At 37.9% G+C, this 25,352-nt stretch overlaps 1 protein-coding gene across 1 annotated transcript in view; it reads left to right on the forward strand.

Moving 5' to 3' along the window:
- Positions 1-7,504, forward strand: part of LOC150083203 (uncharacterized) — a 29,156-nt gene extending 21,652 nt beyond the window's left edge. The window contains exon 4 of the mRNA XM_090378433.1: positions 7,338-7,504. Coding sequence (XP_090234559.1) covers positions 7,338-7,504 — 167 coding nt within the window. The remainder of the gene's footprint in view (positions 1-7,337) is intronic.
- The last annotated feature ends 17,848 nt before the right edge of the window (positions 7,505-25,352 follow it).

A 25,352-nucleotide genomic window follows, 5' to 3' on the forward strand; every position in this document is an offset into this window, starting at 1 on the left:
GGATATCGCTAAAATAATAATAATACTTGCACACTGGCCAAATAGCTCCAGACCACCGATATTCGATACGAAATTATTTAATCGCTAACATAGTTTGGGAAGGTCGTTATTTAATCGCTAAATATCCCAACTTTTCAATAAATTAAGAATTAAAAACTGTTATCGCAGTCTGGCTGTGCAGAAATGCCGATTCCAAAAGTAGAGACAACCGAAAATCTTTTCTAACTACGTTTCACTTAATATTTCAAAAATATAGCAACAGTGATAAGCACGGAAGATTTAAAAAAGGTTAGAACGGCAACTACCCCCAATAACTTAATCACGTTATTTATTGGCATATTTTTAAAATTTTGTTTTTAATATCGTGGCTTTCGTCCTTGTATTAATAATAAATTATTAAATAAAACTTACTGGACGAGATAAGCAGAGCTAGCTAATGTTCCTTCTGTTTATTCTCTGATTGGAAGAAGCTGCACAGGCTTCCAGAACTAAAGCCTTCCAGCGGTGCAAACCGCATATTCAGAAGAGAGTAATAAATTAAGTTTGTTGAAGGGTGGCGTAGCGCGAGTAACTAAGGTAGTTCAAGGCAAAAAAGGAGTGCTTATCTGATGAATTATGTCGATGATCACCACTGAATTTTAATATTTCATTTTCTTTCTTAAGAAACGTTGGGTCGTTTCTAATGCAGACTTTTAATCTGCTTTGCATGCTGTCGTATCAAGGAAAGCATCGTGTTATATCGTTTTTTGGTTGCATGATGGTGCGATAAGAGAGGACTAACGTGGCGTGCAATAAGGCATTCCACGTGATTTGGAAAGATATTTTGGGATTCCTTAAAAAATCCTTGCGCACTATTAAGACATTTTGGTTTCAATAAGCTTAGGTGTCTTATCTTTTATTATCGCTGCTCCGTTTTACTTACGGTACAATGAAATTAGTTAGCCGATATCACGTATAAAACATTTCACGATATAAACCGGAAACCACCTCATTAAAATAAATTTTATTAGGCGATACGGTTAGGTAGGATATTTAATTAAAGGTAAAAGAATGAAACTAAATATATGAGTATGTAAACTTAGATCATTCCAAATTGAAACTTTTTAATATTTGCATTATTTCATCGTCCTCCCCCCCCTTCCCGCCATATCATATTAATACTCGAAAGAGTATTAAAAGAACTTATATCGATATTTTGAACGTCTTTAATTTGTGGTATGCCATGAGAAAATTCCGGCTCATTCATCTTATGTTTAGATAAATGAAACTAATGTTTTTATCGACTAAGCGCATTATAGTGATAACGAAAATCAGCGACTAGTCCATATTGGCTATTATTTTGTATCGTTATTAGTTCAGAAAATATGCGGTTGAAGAGGGTGTTTTGTGCTATTGTTCAATTCGTTTACTGCAAAGCATTCAAGGATTTTCTTCCACTGTTTTAAAATATTTGGACTTGTGCCCGTGAAAAGCTTAGATTAGATTTGATTTTCAAGAGAAAAAGACTTTTCGAGTGAGAGTGTCTACTCCAACAGCTGGTTTAATTTTCTTTGTTTCAGAATTCGCACGTTGCCAACGGTTTACCAAATTTTTTGCAATGTTAAATGAGAAAGTACTCAGTGTTAATACAGTACTCACATGCAGCGTTTTTAATTATAAGTTGACTCCGTTGATACTCTAACAGAGGATCTTCTGAAATCATTATCTCACTTACTTCAGTGCAATTTTACTCCTTACCATTTTCCAAGAATTTGATAGATTGCTTTCAATTATGTTCACTTTATATGCCATTTCTGCTGGGTTTTATATGGGTCTTCCATTGCGACCAGTTAATGGACTTATTTGTTCTACTCTCCTCTTCTTTGCATTTACGTATGAGATCTTATCCCCGTTCTTAGCTCTCTTTGCTAGTCCATTCTCTTGATCAGCTTTCCCCCTCTTACCCATCATTGGTTTTGTTACATATTCTTTTATAATCCGTATACAAATCAGAATCAGAGTTTCTTAAATTCTCCATGTTTTTCTTTTTTTTTATTTTGCTCAATTAAAATCTTAACCTCACCTGATATCCATTTTGGTACTTTACGTTAACGGAATTTGACCAACTGTACGAATACGTTTGTGGCTTTCAGAATAAATCACTTGAATATTTCCAATAGTACATTCGTATCCGAAAATATACAGTCTAACCAGTTAATCAAGCCCAAGACATCTCATTCCATTATAGTTCCCTCTTTTGAAATTGAACACCTTTGACTAGAGAAGTTCATTTTCATACAACCCATTTTGTGGAAATGTGATCACTGCCTGCTATTTGCTTCCTCTCTCCCCACCTCAAGTTTTTGATATAGTTAGCTTCCTTAGTAACAACCAGCTATACAATATTATGATCACTTTACTTTCTCTGACATGCTGGAATTACCCACTTTATTAAAAAAAAAAAAAAAAAACAATTACTATATCTAATATATAAGGGACAGATGTTAGTCCATTTAATGTGCCTAAAGAATCTTTTTCTTACTCCTCAGACTCGATTGTCCTGTAACATAATTCGGCTATCATGTTCCCTTTGTTGAAAGTCATTTCACATCACTCAGACTCCACATCCGCGTTACCGTGATCAGACTCAGGAAGCGTTCCTGCCACATTCAAGTAATTTTTGATCAAAGGATCATCCCCCCCCCCCACCCTTCCTTTTCTCTGTATTTTCTGAACACACAATATTCACAGAAATGAAATTCTTCATCTCATATCTCTGAGTCGCATCTCGTCTCGGTAAGCCCAACCAGTATTAGTTTAACAAAAGCGCAAAGTCATTTAATTTCTTTACAATAAGCCTTGTCACTACTTTATAAACAAATTAAGTTTTGGAGTTTTGACAACCTTTGATAAACCCCTAATATTTATTTTAAAGTCACTTTTCATATAGTAATAGACTTCTGGTGCATTTTGCTATTATTATTTTCAGTGTTTTGCGTAATTTATGGTTGCACACGAGTGCTCTCGGTGAGGATCAAGTGTAATTTCACCCCATGCCACTGACCTGAGTCGATCGTGTGCAGACTTCTTTAATTCTGCGAACCGTTGATGTCTCTTCTATGATTAGCAAAACCCAAATCCCTTGCGCCTCCTCTTTTAAGTGAATATTTCAAGCAAAATTCACTTCATCCTAATTCATTCTGAGTCCCGATTTCCTCTCGGGACGTATGATTTTTTTTTTAAATTGGTTTTTATTTCGATTTAAAGCAAACGAGGTTGATAATTCCACTGTACGTTAACTTATTTTGTTGACAACTCTGCCAGTCGTGACCACGGCAAGACTTGCTCACTCGATTATATTTATTACAAATCATCTCGGCAGCCGTAAAGGCTAGGAGGGCGGATCATAAATACACAATTTCTAATGTATAAAATTGTTTGTACAATTTTATACATTATGATAATTTGCAAATACGTTTACAATTTGATATTTTAACCTCAGCACTAAGGCACACAGGTTCCTCTTTTGGTGGCCCTTTGAATCATTAAGATTGACTAGTCTTTTGTTAGTGTCAATCGCAGGAACAGAAAATGACTCAAACTACCCATATTCATAAACATTAAGGATGTAATCAACTGTATACTTTATGTATTTCAGAACTGCCTCTCAAGAGATATTGTGATGTAGAACAACGCACCACGTAACTGAACAATAACAAATATTAGGCAGGTCAACTGTTTGTTTGTTTGTTATTTGGTTTTTAGGAGCATTAGCAACTAAGGCCATATTGCTCCGCGATATGCGGTGGTCGTTCCCTTACCTTTCCGCATCCTCCGTATTTGGTGGTGACGGGCTCGAACCCCGGTCTAATCAAGAAGCGTGTGGCAGGTCAACTAACACGAAATATATGCATAGTGTAGGCAATACTCAGCGGTATAATCCAAATTGTATGTCTGCAGGGGAGCGATGAATCACACAAGATAGACGACAAGAATTTATCACAGCATCTCTAGTTTGTAGAAATACAGGACGTATATGACCCAATGCTGCACTTATTTATTATTTTTTTTTCTAAAGTAATTATGTTGTTTGAAGGTGATTGTTGTTTGGGGACACTTCAATGAAGAACAACCTTCATCCTTGTAATAATTATTCAATAGTGAAACTACCTATTCTTTCTTAATGTTATTTTTATTTATTTACATAAATACAAAACACTCTCTATTTACAGTCATTTGAAACTGTGTAAGAAACTCCAGCAGAAAGTGGAGCTTCTCTTACAAAATTGTAAATCACAACAAAACTCTCACGACTCAAGTAAAAGAAACGCATGTATGCACTCAATGGCATTTATGTATTCGTGTATGTATGTATGTGGCCTGTTTGTAGCGGCTCCAGGACCTGGGTCCATCTCCGCAATTTGTCTCTATCTTGACTACAGAATCTGCGTAATCAGGGCTTGAAATGTGAGCAGCCAACATCTGAGAAACTGCTGCCTGATGCCAGTCCCAAGGCACGTGGAGCCGGACATAATCAACTATCTGCGCTTCGGTAGTGCGCTAAAATCCCGCATCCACTGGAGGTGGTGCAATACCAGTGGATGCCAGCAATCCCGTACTCAGGATGCCCAGTCCTGAGTACCAGCAGGAAAAAAATAAATAATAAATAAAAATAATAATAATAATAAAAAAATAAATATATAAAAAAACCCTGTGGTTGACATCTGTGAACAACCTCAGAGATTAAAAGAATTCAAGTCCAGGATGGTAGGTGACACAGGGAACAGCTCAGCAAGAATTTGTTGAATTATCCAGTATGGTGAAGCATCTGCATTCTTCTACTGAAGACGTCGTTGGTGAAGATTTGGAGGGCTTGAAAGTTAGTCTCATTTTCAATTAAGGCTTTAAGATTGACTTCTGAGATGTTCTGAACCTTATTACTAAGTGTTGTCCGTTGTTCTTCGTAGTTGGGACAGGACAATAGGATGTGGTTCCAGGATTCCTCTTCCCCACAGGAGCAATAAGGATTTGTCTCCAGTCCGAATTAATGTTAAGCAGACAAGGTTTGTCGCTATCCAAACAGGAACCACCTCACGTGAATTATCAACACTTATAATTTAAGTAGACTTAGTCCTTACGCCATATTCACAAGAGTGAATCTGGCGTAATTCACTTGTCTTGGTAAGTCTTGATTCACTCTTATGAGTGAAAAAAGTCGAAATATCACTGGAAAAGGGAATGGTAAGCTTACCCTACCTAATCTATTATTATCTGTTTAAATTAATTTAATTTAAATAGATTATTAAATAATTTAAATAGATTATTAAATAATTTAAATGTATTTAAATTAATTAGCTTACTTGGTATCAGCTATAACACCGGAATATTTGTGGACCTTGACGCACGCACACCCGCTGACACATCGGAAGCTTATCCAAATGGAGGGAACAAACTCTAGATTTCTAGATTACAAGCTTCTGACAAACAGCAACCTCTTGAGCGAAGGATTACTTAACTTGATAACCTTTACAAAAGGAAAGTTCTGTAGCACCTGACAGAAATATGCTTTCGCAGATTGGGTTACACATAATGTACTGCCTGCCTATACGGTAACAAAACCCAATTTCCTTTCATCTACTACTTCAACCCCGCATAAAAAACCTTTCCCCTTTAATGTATCGTAGTCCCAACTTCGGAAGTTTTTCTTTTAATATTAATAACATCTCACACGAACTAAACGAGGCATGCGTTTATTCAGAGAGAGAGACTTTCTTACTAGGCGTAATATAAAATAATAATGTAATGACCAGCTGAATATGTTTTTAAGGCTATTGGCTATTAATTGGCTTTATTAATTGGATTTTAAGGACGAAGGTGATAAGTATGTTAACGCGTAGCAATAAATTGCAATGAACACGATCATTGCTTATGTTCGAAAAATATTACTGGGTTGTGTCATACATTTTTAGGGCAAATGCATTTTTCAACAGATAATTATTTGCATAAGTGAATTAAATAACTAAAGCAAAACTTAGCTCTCACAACTGTCAAGCCATGACGCCTTCTCCGCAAAATAAATTCTTTCTTCCAACTAAGACTGGCCATGAGAAAAATCTCCCCCCATAAATTATGCCGAGTGCCTCTAGAATGGCGTTAATCCACAAGGTTTTCATCATGAAATTTCTCAAATCATGTCCAGGAAAAATTGCAGACACGAGAATTCTGTGTTCTTTATAAATGTCGTCAATTCGAATATTTCAATAAGAAATAATAATGTAAAGTGTATCGAAGATTTCAAACATAAATAAGACTATAGACTTACTTTTGCACAATACTCTCGTAACAGACAGTATTCACTCCACCCCACGCACACACACCCACCCAATACACTCTTAATTTTCAGAAAAGCTTTTTATTTTTTTCGTGGAAACACACTGCAATAAAACCTAAGCTACTTAATTATAGTCGAGAACTATTTTTTAAATTTATTTTCGTTGTCGTACAGAAGAAAATTAAAACTGGTTGTGGTCTTATGATCACCGTTGGTTGAAATAATTCGATGTCAAAATACCGGAAATAAACCTTCAGTTATTCGTATATAATCATGCAGCGGCACAGGATCTCGCCCTCGTGACTGCAGAGCGCAGTTTGTATATTCACAGTCAATGCATAACGACACACACAGCTCCTCACACCGGGTGGAAAAGAACCGAATTCGACTCCAGTCAATGACGTGAGGAATTTTTTTTACGAGCCTTTTTCACAACATAGCTGAGTTAGACGGTCTCAGGCTAAGGTAGCGGGGTTTTTTCCTCACGGAAACTGGGGTTTTTCTTACAGCAAACAGAAAATCGACCTGAGAATACACGCAATTTACAGACAGTATATACGGAACAATATCGCCTTAATCGCCAATGCTCCCAAAACCCAACAACAAGTACGTAATATATGGCATCCAGTGGTTAATTTATTTAATCAGCGAACTACTCTGGGGATAAGTTTCCCATTCACATCATTCCCTTAATTTTTTTATTTCAGAAGCATTTTAAAATAAGTGGTAAAATTCTAAACATAGTTTGATTTGTTTGCGTATATCAAGAAACTCACGAAGGCATCTGTAAATTGTTTATTCCAATGTCTGTCGGATATACTGTATATAAAATTGCTGTAACTTAGGTTGTACACGAGATAGAAATAGTCTGCAAAATGCATTAAAAAGGTAATTTATTCTAGTTTTTATACACGAAAATAATTATTTTCTTTCCTGTGTCCTCTGGCTAGCAGAGCTAGCCAGAGGACACAGTTTACTTTCTCTCTTATTTGAAGCCGTCTCTAATTTTGGTTTTTAATTTTTTCAGATAATCTATCCTATAAGAGACGGCTTCAAATAAAAGAGAAAGTAAACTGTGTCCTCTGGCTAGCAGAGCTTAAGTCCATATCAGCAGTTAGAAGAAAATTTACGATACAATTACGCAAAGGAATGTTTGGACAATTACGCAATTTCAAACTGAATGAAAAAGTTTAAAGCGAATGGCTCCGTTAATGATAAGCCACGAACTAGAAGGCCCGGATTAAACGAGGCGACCGTGGCATGGCATCTGCCGAGGAGGCTTTTCAGCAAAGCCCACGAAATCACTTAGACCGGCATCTCTGAAACTCTGTGTACCTAAAGCAACAGTGCACAAAATTCTTAGAGTGAAATTGCACAAGCTATCTTACAAGATTCAAGTGCACTAAACGTTGTTTGAAGAGAACTGCCATGCGAGATTAATTTTCTGTCACGAGTTTAATGGAAACGTTTAAAATACTAGAATTATAAAACCGCATCTTATCTCTTGGCAATCTAACGTTTAATGATGAAGCAACGTTTCACATCGTAAGTAGCAAGATTAATCGCCGAATTTGGGAGGCAGAGAAACCATAAGAAGTTTGGCAACACGAAAAGGATTCCCTAAAGTCAATGTCCTGTGTTCCCTGGAAAAAAAAAAAAAAAACGCATATTCGGTTCTTTCTTTTTTTAAAGAAAGGGTGGTTAATGGAAAAAGTTATCTTGCAATGCTACGTGATTTGTTTTATATCTGCACTAAGTCAATTTTTCAGCAAGATGGAACACTTTGCCACTTCGCTTTGAATGTTTGACAATTTTTAAACGAAGTCTTCCCAAACAGCTAGATCAGCAGAGGTGGGCTCACTGCTTAGCCAGCTTGCTCTCTCGATTTGTCCCATTGAACGTTTTTCTATGGGGACATGCTAAAGTGTGGTTTACTCCACAAAACCACGCTCTTTAAACAAGCTTCATACCAGAATTATAAATTCAGTTAATGCGGTAATTGAAACACAACTGGAGAACGTGCTTATGGAATTGCAAAATCGTTGTATACTTTGTATCAGTAATGATAGAGGCTATTTTTTCATCTTAAGAATCTTACGTTTATCTTTCCAATGCACTTTAAAGATTGTTTTTATCTCATACAGAACCTAAATTATTGCAGTTTTTAAAGAGGCACAAAGACTTTATGGATACCTTGTAAAAAAAAAAAAAAAAAAAAAAAAATCGCGGATGAAGGGAAAAATCTGTCCCTTGCTTTACACTAGAATATAGTCCTGCTGGAAAAGACCTCAAGTTTGAAACTAGTGGCAAATATCTTAGCCGTTTTGTTTCCATAGAGGCACTTGTTGCAAAACGCATTCATTTATGATACACATTCACTTATTACATACACTTCGGAAAAACAAAGGACAAAATCCTTACACTCCGGCAGTTATCTCTTGGGTTATGACGCTGTCTCAACAAATGAGGCGCATTTATGTGATATGTGATGTCACCGCCCTAAGAATTGTTTTTCTACTTATTGCCCAGTTCCTCAACGGCTGGCGTTGAGGAACTGGGCAAGAGCATTGTAATCATGGTTTTAGATCAACCTTCTTTTCAGATGAGAATATAACCGGGAGAAGGCCTGACGTAGCCAAGTGGTCAGGAGCGAGAGTGCATAGCACGCATTCCTTGAGTGGATCGGGTTTCAAGCCCGTGACTACTAAATACAATAAATATTTGTATTGACGATTTATTATAAACTCTATTGAGTCGGCTGTCGTGCCGGAGTATAAACAGAAAATTAATTTATTTAAAAGGAGAGGAACCAGAAACCTACCCATAAACATTAGGAAAAGGGAACGTTACTCTGACAGCCATGATTTCCATCGCATAAATGGAGTTTCATTCTTCGAAAGGGGTACTGTAACTGCTGCGAGGTACAGAGAATAAAACCTTGAGTTTTTATATCAGAAGTACAATATGCCTCCACTTCTTCCTATTTCATATCTCATTACTAATAATGGACACATCTTAGGGGCGGCAGAAGTAGATACGACCAAAACAGCAAGCAAAACACGTTGAACTGCAAGTTCCATGTCGAAAAGCACGCGGGTGGTACGCAGTATTGAGCAAGACAAAAGATTTAAGTCGCTTTTAACGTGACAGGGAAGTTGGCTCCGGAAACACCGATATGTCTATCTCAGAAACTGCAAACCCTGCTCGGGTTTTCACGTACGACTGTACCCTGAGGGTATCAAGATTGTTCCAATGACCAAATAACATCTAGCTAACAGCTTTCCTGTGTTTGCAAACATCTCGTTGATGAGAGAGGACAACGGAAGCTGACTAGACTTGTGTAAGGTAACGGTCAATCAGATAACAACCCGATTTAATAGTGGTAAGCGAGGCATTTCAGAACACTAAACTCATCCTACCTTGTCAGGACATCTTTTGCTTGAAGTACGTCTCAGTGACGTACTTCAGGCAAAAGCTGACCATGTTGTACTGTGCCGTCAGTGAATTAGCAATACAAATGCTAATAACACAAAGCAATTTTATTCCCATGGCATGTAGCTTTCTAAAAATGTACTATATAGTTTACGCTGTATAGCATACAGCTCCAAAAACTCACCCAAGTGTCACTTTTTGGTACAAATTTTTGTATGCCTTTCTTTTTGGCATGGTGTACACACTATGTTCCAATTTTAATCTCTGGGCGATTCGTAATTTGCCACATGCAGTGTGCCAGAGTGAAGCACCTTAATTGGAACCATCCTGTATTTTTTTTTTTTTTTTTTTTAACTCAAACATATTCGCAGCAAGGTGGTTCGAAACATCATATCAAGGAGACAATAGAAGACTTCTAGTGTAATACTCGCAGAATCTGAGCCGCGCATAGCTAATCTAGCACCGGGGGTCTAACAGTTCATACTGAGTCCTTTCGAGTTAAATGTTATTTTGCATATTTCATTTTGTGCCCCTGGCAGAAATGTACCTTGGGCAAGCGCCCATGCCTAGACAAGCCTTGCGTAGAATATCAGAACAGATTTGCGAAAATATCTTATTACTTCAACAGATTACAAGCAGCAGTTTTAATTATTTACTTTTATTAATTTTTGTTATTTTTTTTCTATCTTTGTTTGTTTTTTTTCAAGAATAATAAAATATTTCAAAAATGTCGATTGTGAACTGAATGGAAATTTCTGCACAGTTTACACAATAACAGATTAGTGACTGACTGAGGATTGTCTTGATAAGTTGGCTGTTCGCCATTTACACTTAACCATGCAGTCAGCTGGCAGGGAAGGAGGGGGCGTACCTCTGAATGCAGGCTCAGTCGCAGAAATGCTTTTTCCCGGCTTTGCAATTTATTTATATATGAGAGCAAAAGTAATGAATGTGTACATTACTCGTAGATTTAAATGTTCTGCTGCGCACAGGGATGAAATTTATTAACTAAAGAAATCCAGTTCTAATCAAGGTGTCCGGTATTGCAATTGGCAATACCCGTTACTACGCTGTTATATTTAACTGTTAGGTGGCAAAGAGGTACCTTGAAATGCTACTACAGTACTTGCAATAGAACTTCAAAACAATTGTTTATATATACATTTAAACGCATTTTAATAACGCGTGTGTGTGCATACGCAATTATTGACGATAGTAATTTTAAATCATTATGATTCCGAAAGTTTAATTATCCTTCTGTATAGTTTGTCATTAAATAGTTTCCTTTTATGCTTGACTCGTGGTTGGTAGGTCACGATTTTTCTCGAAATGCGATATAACACGGATAAGTAGAGCTCCACCGAAGGCTTTGAAATATTGAAGAGCTGGAAGGCCTATTTCTGCTACGGATCATGGCACAGAAACGAGATAATAGCCTACCTCAGCCATGTCATTGTCGTTATTAACTGCGCGCAGTCAGACAGTGGGATAATACATCACTTGCTGTGAATGGCAAAGGACTTGAAGCGAAACAGGTTTCAGTCGCGCGTCTTTCTTGACAGCAAAAATTGTAAAATAATAAGTACGCTGTTTCACATCACCAACGTGGAGGTTGACACGGCGGATAACAATATCTCAAGACGTTTTCCTCGGGTAAGTTTCTGTGGTGGACGTTACAATTCTGATGAGACGAAATGGTAATGTCCGTGAGTCTGTTTAAATACAATGTTTCTTGTCGTGATCGCAAAGCATTTAGTTCTGGAGGCAACGAGCCACTTGTGACAGGGTCTCTGTGCATTCACGATTGTGAAGATTAAATTATCCACAATTTAAAAATTTTTTTTTTTTTCTTTTTTCTTTTTTTTTTCAAAGCGTGCGCTTTTCCTGATAAGGAGTTCAATGCTAGAAACCAGTTCGTTACTAGTTTCGATCAGTATACCAAAAAACTTGCGAATAAATTTCCTACAATTTCTTTTTTTTTTAAATTAAAGGAAAATAAAAACCTGGCTCACGGCCAATTGTAAGTTGGGCTATACAGCAGAATGAAAGACTAAATATAATACGAAGCATATGGAACGGTTCTCCATTTCAAACTGACATTTTATCGAAAAAGCAGAGCTCAACGACATGTATCAGTGACCTAATTTCATTACCACATTAATAATATTTTAAAAAAAAATTCTGTACCAGGTACATAATGTATCTTGCCGCTAGCATATTTAACGTGTTTTCCATTTAAGAGTCATCGACAGGCGTTAAAAACGTTTTGATTTTCAGATATTAATAAAATTCACTGATAATAATATAACAATGTTTTTATTTTATTAATAATAATTACATATCGGTTACAGAAAGTATTGGTCTGTGATCACTAAAGTACGATTTATAAGTTTTACATTGAAGAGTAGTTCACGACTAAATACACCACCTATCGTTGTTCCATTACGTGTAGTATTTATCGACAGATCTGATGACACGTCCAAGTTGAAGAATGTTTTCATAAATGTGCAAACAAGAAACAAGAAAAAATGACATTCAATCTGAATGTAATGTAATACTGTATTTTTCAGAGGTTTGAAAGTTTTTCCTCTAGTATAGAGCTAAGCGAAGCTCCGTGCAAAATTTCATTATATTTGGTCCAGTAAAAGACATATTAAACTGGAATATATTTTCGTAACGCTCTTCGCATGACGGTTTTTCGTTACAAAATTTTTGGAATAACGCCAGAAAAAACGTTTTTAACATTAAAAAAAGCAATATATTTAAACCGGCAACAGAATGAGCTTGCTAAAATGATTTCCACCAGAACACAGCATTAATAAAAGCATGTACCTGAGCAGAAATAGGCCTGCCTACCTAAAAGACCAATCGTTAATAACTGCCAAAAGGTGAAACTGCGGAAATGCAAGGCTATACTGCGGAAATGCCAACAGTACACAAAAATTGCAAGCGAAAGAAAAATCAGCTGCGGTTTATTATCCACAGTTCACAATATGATGATGCATTCTCGGACGTCTCTTTGCCATTATAACTGGTATATACGTAAAAGGGAGAAAATAGATATGTTGAAATTCACTCCGATATCTCTTGCTGGAATTATTACACATTAATCTTATTAAGTCAGAATCTGAAACAAATGATATAACGATTTAAGCTGGTGAGGCAACGTGCATCACAAACAACATTACTGTAGCCAGATAGTCCTAAACAGCCATCAGTGTCTAAGAAGATTCACAGAACATTAATTGACAGTTTATATTCGCATAAATACAAGTCTTACATTCTAACTTTAAAAAAGCAAGGAATAATTACATTCGCACAAAACAACGTGCTTTGGATAATATAGGCGGAAATGCAATATACTTCTAAAGAACTTGAGAAACGTACAAAACTAGTTTTCAAGAAAACAGTGTATTAACCTGATCTGTAGCACTTCCCCTGAATACAATGGCCAAACCATCAGGACGAAGCCAGCTCAAAGGTCTCTAAAAGCAAAAAAGAAAAAAAAAAAAAAAATCAACTTTCCCCATTGTTGATGCTGCAAGTTCTTGAAGTTCCGCAACTTTTTATTAGAAGTATGGAGAGTTTACCTATACGAAACAATCTCTGCAAAAAAATATGCAAATCGAAGAAGTCACATGGCGGGTACCATCGTTTGGAAAGCACTATAAAACCGGGTCACTCTTGTGTCCTACATTAGTGCGAACTCACTGCTCATGACATTAATAAGAAATGGATAAGGTCTCACAGGCTTCCAAAGAGGCACTGTTGTCAGTGCAGTTTCTAGGAGGTGCTGTAGCAAAATGGCGCATCCTTAGCCAGGTGGGCAGGAACAGCAGTGTGTAGCACACGCTTCTTGATAAGACCGAGGTTCGAGCCCGTGACCACCAAATACGGAGGATGCGGAAAGGTCAGGGAATGACCACCGCATATTCCCGGAGCAATATGGCCTTAGTTGCTAATGCTCCTAAAAACCATATAACAAACAATAACAAACAAGCTGTAGCAAAGTGGAAGGCTGCACTTGCCGCGAATGTTCAGTATCATTCGCGTCCTGAACGAATGGGAAAAACGTACATCCGACCACAGACAAGACTGCGGCCGAAAATGCAAAATGACATATCTAAGTATTTTACGTTTGGATCGTATTATGAAGAGTAATCGTTGCAAAACGACAGGAATCATTAACCTCTGCATTTAAGGGGGGAGGGACTCTAGAGGGCATCAACACCACACCACGGAAAGAACCCTGCAAAGAACTACGAGAGTAAGAGACCATCACTGAAGACACCAACCGAAAAATACGCTTGCGATGATGCTAGGAACGCAAAGGATGGATACAGAACTGGAGGCAAGCCATGTTGTCCGATGAGAACCGATTTATGGTTTTCTTTTTCTATAGAAAATGCACATTTGGAGTGAACGAGAAAATGCACATTTGGAGTGCGAAAGTGAACATTTGGAGTGAACGAGCAGCCTGTACCTGACAGTACAGGCTGCTGAAGTATGCGTAATAGTGTAGGGCATGTTTCTAGGAACATCCTTGGTACCATGAAGCCAAAGCATATCTGAACAACATTGCTCATCAGGTGCACCCAGAAATATTACATACGATGGGGTATCAAAAAGTTCGTACCCTTACCTAGAAATAATAGCCCTAGGAAGGTGAAACTTCTTGTGAAGTTTCACCTTCCTAGGGCTTTAATCACCTTCACCTTCACACTTTAATATTTTTAAAGTTCTTGTGAACTTTAAAAAGATTAAAGTTCCCAAGAACTTTAATCTTTTTCTATATACTCTCGATGTATAGTAACATTTCTCCTATCTATGGATCACTTTTTTAATGCCTTGATCATGGAAGTCCGCACTTTTTGCCTGAAACCACGATTCCACTTCATTGATGACTTCCTGAGACGAATCAAAGCGGCCTCCACGTAATGGTTTCTTCATTTCTCGAAACAAGAACAGTCTGACGGTGCTATGTCAGAAGGTTAGGATGGGTGCTGCAGTAGTTTGAAGCTGCAGTGGATAACAAAGTTGGTGGTGGAAACGGCCGTGGGAGACGGTGAATTGTCTGACAGAAGATGGACACTTTTGGTTAACATTCCATGCCTTTTCACCTTCAAAGCATCGCGTAACTTTTTCAAAAGATTTCTGTAGTATTCTACGATAAGTGTGGAACCACGAAGTAAGTGATCTATCAGGATAACCCCTTTCCTGTCCCAAAACAGGGACAACATCACTTTCTTCGCAGATGGAGTGGTCTTTGCCTTTTTTGGCAGGTGGGAAGGAGGTGTGCTTCCACTGCTTTGACATGTGTTTAGTCTCCGGATCATACAGGTACACCCAGGATTCGTCATTTGTCACCAGCAGATAAAAAAAAAAAAAAAAAAAAAAAAAAAGTTCTCAATATCCGTATTACACAAATCCGACAGTTGGCGAGAATATTGCATTCGACATTACTTCTGCCAAGGCGTCAGCAGTCTTGGAACCCATTGTGCAAAGACCTTAGACATGTGCAGATAGTCATGTAAAATGCTGTGGGCAGACCCATGACTAATTCCCACTGCATTTGCGATGAAATTAATTGTCATACGTCTGTCACTCAGCACCAGCTGCTCAACCTTTGCAACCGTGTCACTGTCTGTGGATGTTGATGGCTTTTCTTCTCTTGACTGGTCAAAGACACTTGTACGACCACACTGGAACTCCCGTTTCCACTTTTTTAAAGTGTCATAGGATGGACAATTCTGCCCATACACAGCTTTCATTTCTTCGTCAATTTCTTGAACTTTCTTGCCTTGCAAATGCAGGAACTTGATCACTGCTCGATACTCCACTTTGCCAGCTACAGCGTCCTTCCTTAGATTCCCGGTTCCACCTCTGGTGTACGATCACCTACGGCAATGAAATTTCAAATATTAGTTGTTTGAGTATGTAGACAACTTATATTAAAAACGGCATCTTCCTACTGATATTTTATCTAGATCAGGGTACGAACTTTTTGATACCCTCGTGTATTTTCCCTGTGGACAGGAAGGACCAAGCCACCAGGAAACTATCCCTCCTGCAAAATGTAAGAAAGAGGGCTTTGATGAAAACGAGAAGGTCTTCGAACGTCCGTTCTTGCCAACCCAATCCCTGATTTCAATCCCATTGAGAATCTAGGATAAACTGGAATAGCATATTCGTCAGTATAGTCCTGTGCCTACACCACCGCACGAAATGAGGGCAGTTTTGTTACATGAATAGTCCATTATTTCTTGTATCACTATGAGCGACAACTCAGACGGATTGCATTCCACACGCTATTAGCGCAAGGTTCTAATAAGGTGGCTAAGTAGTATATAAAGCGAATTTTGATTTAGCAGTAGAATTCCCAGGCCTTTTATATACATTGCTTTCTTTTAAAGTGTACGTATGATCTTATTAATGGATGGATAATCCAACATTCTGATGTACCTCCCTGCCTGTAAACGACCACAATTTATTTCTTTTTAGAGGTAAAATCGACAGATTTTTATAACAGTGCACAAAAATAAGGTTTTACAGCCATTTCCTACATAACATGAAGATGGAATGTGTGAAGTATGTTTTTCTTTCTTTAAATGAATTCGCCAATTTACAAATTCGCCAATGACTAAACAGCAAGAAGTGAAATTGAAATAAAAGAAAGAAAAACCTGCTCCTTAGTGTGTTCGGCGGAAAACTGGGTGAGGGGACGCTACAACAATTACCTCCCCCCCCTCTCTCTCTACTAATTAATTTCCAATCACGAATCATTCTTTATCAGCTCATCAAAGTCACGTGGAGGTACGCAGAAGTTGTCCTCGTGTAGTAGGCAGCGCGCTGAGGAGGCAACAATTAGAGGAGGTGCGCGGCGTGGTTTACCGCAGTAAATCATACGCGTCAGACATTGAGCTGATCTGGCAGCTATATATCCGGCGTTAGAACTGTAATTATACAAGCATTTATGGACTGTAGGGAGAATAAGAAATTTCCTTCGCCGCGCACTTTTGTCAATCTATTGAAATCTCTACGACCTTCCTTCTCGATAATTTTATTTCTGCCCGAATAACTGGTTCTGCGCTTAAATCCGCACCCTTGAATTTCCCGAGTGTCCCCAAATCGTTATCTTCGTTAGCCGTTATACATCGGGTTTAATCCATAAAGCGGGGCTGGCGGAAAAACAATGCCGAAGAAAGTTCGAGTGAGATTGCTGAAAGGAGTAATTTATGAGCCAATTAGGAGAGCGGTAAATGCCCGAATACAAGTGCACATACATCACCTAATGATTGAGCCCAGCAGGATGTCGAGAGTCACACAGATCCCCCCGCTTTCCGTTCTGAATTATTAAAAGAAGTGTCTTCCTTCTCCCATCTGTTTTGTATTCGGAAACGTTATCTCCACGTGCTCAGGGATCTCGCATTCTGTTTCAAACACCGCGAATGACAAAATACTTCCAAGTTAAGAAGGCGTCTGGAAACAAATTTCGTACGCCTTTTTGCAAAGAAATTTCGTGTTCACGTAGGACAGTGAGTGAAAATTCGTGTAAATAAAATGAGCAAAAATACAGACAAACAAACAGTGCTCATCAACAGATTGTGTCAAATCTGATCTCTTTGAGATTCGTACAAATTCCATTCAGCTAAGCTACCAAAACAACTTTCTTTCGTTTTTTCTTTATTTCCTGCAATGCTCATAGTTGCTCACAAGAGTATCATTTGACAACAAATATCCTTTTAGAGTCGGCGTTGTCCTAAAGAAACAATTTTAATTAAAGGTGCGTAAAAAAAGTGTGAAATTCTTTCCCAGATAAAGAAAAAGCCATCTGTTCGTGAAAACCGTCGAGGAAGAGATGACTTAAAAAATGTCACAAAGGTTTAGTACCGGAACCGCACTATTCCATTGACTTCGTCCCACGTAAAACACCCGACCACAGAACCGTCACAAAGGCACCACATCAATCATCTCTAAATACGCGATGCCATGACAGGTTGCAGGTACAGCGGCCCGTTGTCCACACTGCTAAATACCGTGACTGATTCTATGTTTGGACTAAAAAGAATTCGCTCCCATGCGAACTAATAATCTGCAACACACACACACATACACACACACCCCTTGGTATTAACATACATAGTGGACATGGTGTTTTTGTCAAGCGGTTCCTGTGGATCCCCACAAATCCGCGTTGACTACTCTGTGATGTATGTAGAACATTGCAAGGCCAGTCAGTGTGGATTATGTGTAAGTAGATTGGTATTAACATACAGTATACCGTAAGATATCGTATTCGTAATACGATTAATTTTTTGGGAGCGATGAACTGCCATTCATCTCAGAAAATTATATTTCGCCAACTGTTTCTGAGAAGTAATAGTGGCATGTGATGCAAGAAAGCAAGCGTATCAGCTTATGTAGCATCGACCAAAAAAAAAAAAAAAAAAAAATTCACACACCCATTCCCCCTAAAAGTTTGTCCAGTTCCTCCTTGAATTTATTTAAGCTATCACTTTCAACAACAACAGATGGAAGTTTATTCCAGCAATCAATCACCCGCTGGTAAAGGCAAATTTCCACACTATTCTACAACGGTCTTTCTTCAATTTGAATCAATCCCCCCCCCTTAGGTTCGTAATCTGAGAAAGCGGAAGAATCCCATCAGCATTGAGCCTGCTCAATCCATTAAAGGCCTTATACATCTCAATCAGATCACCTCGCAGGTACCTAGTAATTTGCAGAACTTAAGCCTCTCTTGGTAATAGGACCAAGAGAGGCTTGCCCTGCTTTGTATACTCTCAAGCAAATCTACATCCTTCCTGAAATGAGGCCTTCAGAGCTGTACGCAGTACTCAAGGCGTGGCCTGACCATAGCCTTATACAACGGGATAATCAATCGAAGTAACCACTCCCTGCGCTCCCTTCGCTGCTAGCTAAGGTGTCAGTGGGACGGACTACTCCGGTAATAAAATGACCCAAAATGAAACATGATCATTTTTTACACGTATAACTACAGATATCGTTCTTTACAAAATTTACAATTATTGCACAAAAATTATCAGCACCTGGCACTGCTACGCTTGTACCTGAGCAAAACCGCCAACTTGCTTAATAAGTCTGACCCTGAGATTTGTTGATTGTGATGACAAAAGCTAAGAAATTTTCATGCCTTCAAAGAGAATGGCAAGTTAGTTTCACAGTGAATTAAACCAATACTCGATATTTGAACGGTCGGAAAATTTTTTGGATTTTTTTTTTCTTTTAATTTCAACATTACTGCTAAATAAAACCCATTTCAAGAGGAATTAGATCAAAAGCTCGTTTAGTCCTTGAGTTATTCAAGTTCAAAGACGTCACGGACAGGACACAAGCAAATTATATACAGCATATAATTAAAATGATTGCAAAATCGAGGCGCCTCCGTAGCCAGGTGGGAAGGAGCAGCAGTGCTTAGCACACGCTTCTTGATCAGACCGGGGTTCGAGCCTGTCACCACCAAGTACGGAGGATGCGGAAAGGTCAGGAAATGACCACCGCATATGCCGGAGCAATATGGCCTTAGTTGCTAATGTTCTTAAAACCCAAATAACAAAATAACAACAAACATTGCAAAATCGAATACAAAATTGTAACTGCAATTTATTTGAAATCACGTGAACTTTCGACATATATTTAGATTATCATCCCTAAAAGAGAAATGATTACTTACAAATTTTAACATCAATATCAGCATGTTTTTTGTTTGTTTTTTTTTTTATGTAAATCATGTGGATTTTTGAAGTCTGTTTGCAGAATGAAAGTCTCTTCGCCATCACGCTCTCGTGAGTAGCACAGTTGGTATAATCACCGTACTCCCCATACCGAAAAAGACCTGAGTTCGAATCACGTCAATTACGCGAAGAATTTGCAAGGGATTTTTTAACAACGTGGCTGAGTTAGTCGGTCTCAAGCGAGGTTTTTAGCGCGTTTTTCTTTCTGGTTTTTCGTCCATAAAACAGCAAATCGGCCACAAACACACGCAATTTACAGACATATCATATATATAATGCAATGTGGACTAAAACTAAAACGACTTACTCTTACCAGTGATAATGTTCCTCTTAACTAAACTTCGGCTCTAAAAAAGAAACTGGCAACCATTTCTAGATAACAACGCACGTGTTGTCAAGATTGCTTCGCATATTAAGTTTATCACGAAGAACTGTGCAGCGTCGAAAACATTATTGATGTTTCAGATTGCTGAAAACGAAAAACTTGCAGTTAAGGTGCAACTCCTCATGCTGCCCTCTCAACTGCGGCTCCATTAATTATTTCTGTTTCCATCTTTGCTAATGTGCTAAAGACTCCGCCAAAACCTTTTTATTTTGACTCTGTTGTTATTATTATTATAAGAAGAAGAAGAAACAGTTTTCGCTGATGCTCACAACTCTGCAAAGAGCGCCACAAGTGAGGGTCTCAAGTACGAACTTTTGAAAAATTTTAAACCTGAATTCGAGCAGATAAATATTAGAAATAAAAGAAAACTTATAGATAATGTGTGATAGTTGAGACAGCTTTTGCAAAAGATACTGAAATAATTAAAATTGCTTCAAGCTTAATGATTTGGCTCTCGCCCCGAGGCTCCTGAAAAGAGAAGTCCAACTGTCATGGTATGTGACATCCACAAACAACTAAGTAAGGATGAGGTATTGAAAAAATTACTGTAATAATCTTGACAACGAACGAAATTTTCTTGGGATGAGGCACAATCGGAGGTTAAGTCGCGTTTCTGCACGATGTTCAAGTCTACGAATACAATTAACTGGATAATAGAGGTCTCGGGTGGGGTCAGAGTAATTTTAAAATCAGCTGAGAGGATACATCTGTCATGAATATCCCACGAGTTTCGTGACTTTACTCTAGTATGTAAGTGCTTTAAATATTTAAGTTTGGACGTTTATCACACAGTTGAAAATCTGATCTTCCTTTAGTGGACATTTTGCTGAGAAAGGTCATTTTTGTTTATGATTATCCAAGTAAATAAGATGCTCAAAAATGTGTAAAAATTAAAAAGGAACTGAAATGCCAGAAGTCAGTAAAAGTCTATGATTATCCTGAATTGAGGGAGAGGATGCCCTCGCGGGTAGCATGGTGCGTATAAATACCTTCCTTCCCAAACCGGGTGGAAAAGGCCTGGGTCCGTAAAGGCCGTACCCAGGCCTCAGGAGAGAGCTGCATCACGGAAACGGGGTTTTTGTCCAGCAAATCGACTACAGATATGTCTGCAACTTGCAGACATATCATATATGGCATAATATGGTGTAAGTCGCTGATGCACCTGAAACCGTACAACAACAATGGGGGTGGAGTTTGAGTTGGTTGGTTCTAGAACATTATGTGATATTCGATTCACAACTAGAATTACGTGTTCTTAATTCTACAACCCACTGGAATTCCACGTTCTTCAAATTAATGGCCTTTGCTCAATCTCTTGCTGACCATATGTCAGTGGCTGAGACCATTTTGAGCCTTATATTTCTGTAAATTGCGTTGTGTGGTCGAATTTCCTGTTTTCTTGGACGAAAAACCCGAGTTTCAGGGATCAAAAGGCATGCTACCACCCCCTGAGACCAACTAACTCAACCACGCTGTGCAAAAGGCCATAAAAGTTCCTCGCGTCATTGATGAGATTCGAACTCAGGTCTTTTCCACCAGTGGGGTGTGGGGGACTGTGATTATACCAACTGTGCTACCCGAGAGAGGGCTTGCTTCCAGGAGTTGCATTACTGTAATGCCATTGTTACAGTAATGTAATGGCATTACTGTAACAATTACATTACCTTAATTTTTATAGTAACGCCATAACTGGCATTATGGCATTATATTATGCGGCCATAATTTTAGGTAATCCCAGTTGGGGGGGTTACAACGGTTGAATCTCTGAACAAGTAATAAGAAGATTACTTGTTCTAAATACGTTACGTATTTAGAACAAGTCTTAGATGTTTTAGCACCGAAGAATAATATCATTGCCAGTGACGCTAATGCTCATTCTACTTGGATAGCATCTAGAGAACTAGATTACCTCCAGAAATCTTTTTATCCTTAAACAGCCTGGTAATCCTACTACTAATCAACGGGCCAGTCTCACATCAAAGTTACCTTGGCTGTTGAAATTACAACACAAAGAACTTAATATTGTTTGAGTATTGTTAATTATTCTTTTCTCTCTCTCTCTCTCTCTCTCTCTCTCTCTCTCTCTCTCTCTCTCTCTCTCTCTCTCTCTCTCTCTCTCTCTCTGTAACCAGTATTTAGCACTTATTCATAATGAAAAACTGTAAATCATCGCAAGCATTGGTTACCCCAGGGGGTAATTCGGCCCCTACGGTCTAGTATATTGTATTATTATGATGTTTTCAGCTCCATACGTCATTATGGAACTCTTAACACGCCTTCTTGTGTCAAGTTCATTTACTTGATTTTGAGGAAACTGCTCATTCCAATACTTAGAATGATAATCTTAAAGAGGATTTAGATATGAAGCTATCCCGCTCTAATGAAAACGCCACTTTTTTTTTTTATGTGAGAGATAACTCTTGACATCAAAAACGCTGTCAGGTAACTGCCCTAGTCCCGACTGTGTCGAATCTGAAATGCTTCAATTGTTTTCCAATTTATACTTTACTACTTGTTTATATTATATAATAGATGAATATAAATATGGTTTTTCCTAGTTCTTAGAATATGGCTTTATCAGAAAGGAACTCCAAAACATCCCGATATGATTATTACTACTTCTAAATTTTTAGGTCGATTGCTCTTATTACGGTCATAGGAAAGTCATGAATAGGATACTTGCTACTCGATTAAATGATAAATATGAATCTAAGTCCGTATGTTACCAATATAAAGTTAAACGTGGCTATAGCACAAGAGATGCCATCGTTGAACTCCCAAACGTCATTCAAAGTTCTTCTTCCATATGTTACTGGGTATATTTATTAATTTTTAAGAACATTCAATGGACAGTATTCTTCAAACACTCTGATTCCCAAAATATTGTTAAATTTACCTCACTTTGAAAAGTTATTTTACTGACTGTCAGGGTGTCATTCAGACTCCTTTTTATAAAGTAATTAAACCAATCTAAAAAGGCTATCCTCAATGATCGTGGGTACAGCTTGCTAGACCACTACAGTACAGTGTTAGATGAGTGGCAGGCATAGCAAGAGGTTGTTTCGTATCCGAAATGCACTTGAAGATCATTTTACTCGAATGAAAAATTGTTCCAAAATCAAGTCAATGGACTCAACCCAAGAAGTGTAGAGCCGAAAATATCAATTGGTCTACTTTTGACCGTAACAATATAATGCAATACAATAGAGTACTGTGTTAGACGAGGTGGATGACCCAGGATACTGGAGTTGTTTCTCAAATCGCATATGCAAATGACCTAGTGTTGCCAATCCTAGGATTTTCGTTAACCTTGAGAAAACTGCCAACAGTTTTCTTGCGATGCTCCAAGATTGGTGCATCGCAAGAACAAGAATTGATGTAATTGAACTTTATGTCAATTTATAAATTTAAAAATTTCAAGAAATATTTTAAAATCATGATGCTCGGAGACTACTTTTTCTTGTGGTAGACCACTACAAGAAAAGTAATCTAGCACATTAGTGATATTCATATGGGTGTTGTGGACAAAAAAAAGAGTTTCAATAATCACCTACCATTAAATATTTCAGTCTGTTTTTAGATGTAACTTTTACCCATTATGTCTTTCATGTTAAATAAAAAAACTGAATAATTGCTCGGATAATCAGATAGGGATAAGAACCGAAAGGCAAAGCTTTAAATTTACTGTATTCCGCTATTTCTATTATTATTATCATCAATTTATTATCATCATCATTTTTTCTCCGTTGGGGAGACACCCCTGGGACAGCCATTGGTTAGAAGGGTATGTGCATTATATTCAAAGGTGTTAGCAAACCCCATGAACACGAGGTTACATAGTCCATGGGGCGTTCATCCTGAAAGTTGAATACCAGGTGTAAACAAACATGTGAAACATAATTTAAAATTAGTATATTTCAAATTTGACACCAAGGATTGACATTTAGAAAAATGGGCATATATAGTTAATAAGGGTGTCGAAATTAAATGCAGTTTTGCATCGAGAAGATGACCTCTAAAGTTTCACGAGACAATACGAGTCGGCAAAGGCCTGCAACCTGTACGTGTTATTGGTACAGAGCTTTTCCGGTTCAATTAATAGTTTATTAAAGAGTTCCATCGTGTTTTCTTGGAAAAAGTAAAAGGCAATCCAGGTTTTTTTAAATTGCTTTGGACAGGAGGTCTTGTATTATCATTCCTGGGAGCTTTTCGATGAGAGTGAAACAGCTGTCAATGCTGTTTGGAGTGTCTAATCTTCCTAATAGCAGTTGGCCTAACATGAGTATGTTTCTTGTGTTTCTTGTCTATTTCCAAGGAGGAATACTGAGGTTGGAAAGCAGGATGGCTCTAGAAAGAGTAAATGAGTGTGATTCGAGATCCTGTTGAGCCATCTCAAGAGCCAGTATTTAATGCTGAGAAAAGCTTTCAGACTGCTCGGCGAGGCAGAGGACCAAATATGTGCAACATACAGTGGGATGGGAAGTATACATTTCAGGATATACTTTTTAATAAGGTCTAGGTTTCTAATACCAATGAACGGTCTGCACGGGTAGCACAGTGGTATCGTCACTGTCCTCCCCACACCGGGTGGAAAAGGCCCGTCGATAACACGAGGAATTTTAATGGACTTTTTTTTTTAACCCCGTGGCTGAGTTCGTCGGTCTCAAGTATATATAGCAAAGTTTTCCTCTCTAGAAACTGGAGGTTGTTGTCTAGCAAAACAGACAAATCGACCATAGAACACAAGAAATTAACCAACATAAGACATACAGCACGGTAGATGAATTTAATTGTTCGGGTGATTTAAAATAATAGTTTTTTTTTAAATACCAATGAACCCTTGTTTGGCAGCCCATAGCGCCGCATGTGTTTTTGCTTTGATGTAATCAAAATGCTTACAGAACGTTAATCCCTCATACCATTTTAGGCCAAGATCAATGTGCGATTTAACCTTTCATACTTCGCATCCGCTTAACAGTATACAGATAATGCTCCTTTTCATTTTCTTTGTAATTGTCAGCTAGGCAGATTTTCTTGGGTTTAAATGTAGACTTATACAGTCAAGGTAAATCTCCAGCTCATTTATTGTGTTATTAGCATGGTCATTTGTTTGTATAACTTGTTATTGACCTTGAGAACTAACGAAGAATTTCAGGTCATCAGCATGAGTAATAAAATCGTCTTTATGGGACAAAAAAGTCCGAGAACTGCAGCAAATAATATTGAGGAGAGGCCTTTCCCTGCAAAATGGTATAATGAGCAATAAACTCGTCATGAGAGATTATGAGGCGTCTTTTCAGAATGTCACATAAAATCTTCAGGAGATTGCCTTGTATTTTAAAGTATTATGCTAGAATTTGTTCAAGAGCGAAAATCGATATATTGTCAAAGGCTGAGGATATATCTAAGAAGATAATAGCGAGCTGTTCCTTATTGCTACGAGCTTTCTGCA

This window comes from Mastigoproctus giganteus, chromosome 7, assembly GCF_048544385.1.
Source record: "Mastigoproctus giganteus isolate SK-2022 chromosome 7, ASM4854438v1, whole genome shotgun sequence".
NCBI classification, from domain to species: Eukaryota; Metazoa; Arthropoda; class Arachnida; order Uropygi; family Thelyphonidae; genus Mastigoproctus; species Mastigoproctus giganteus.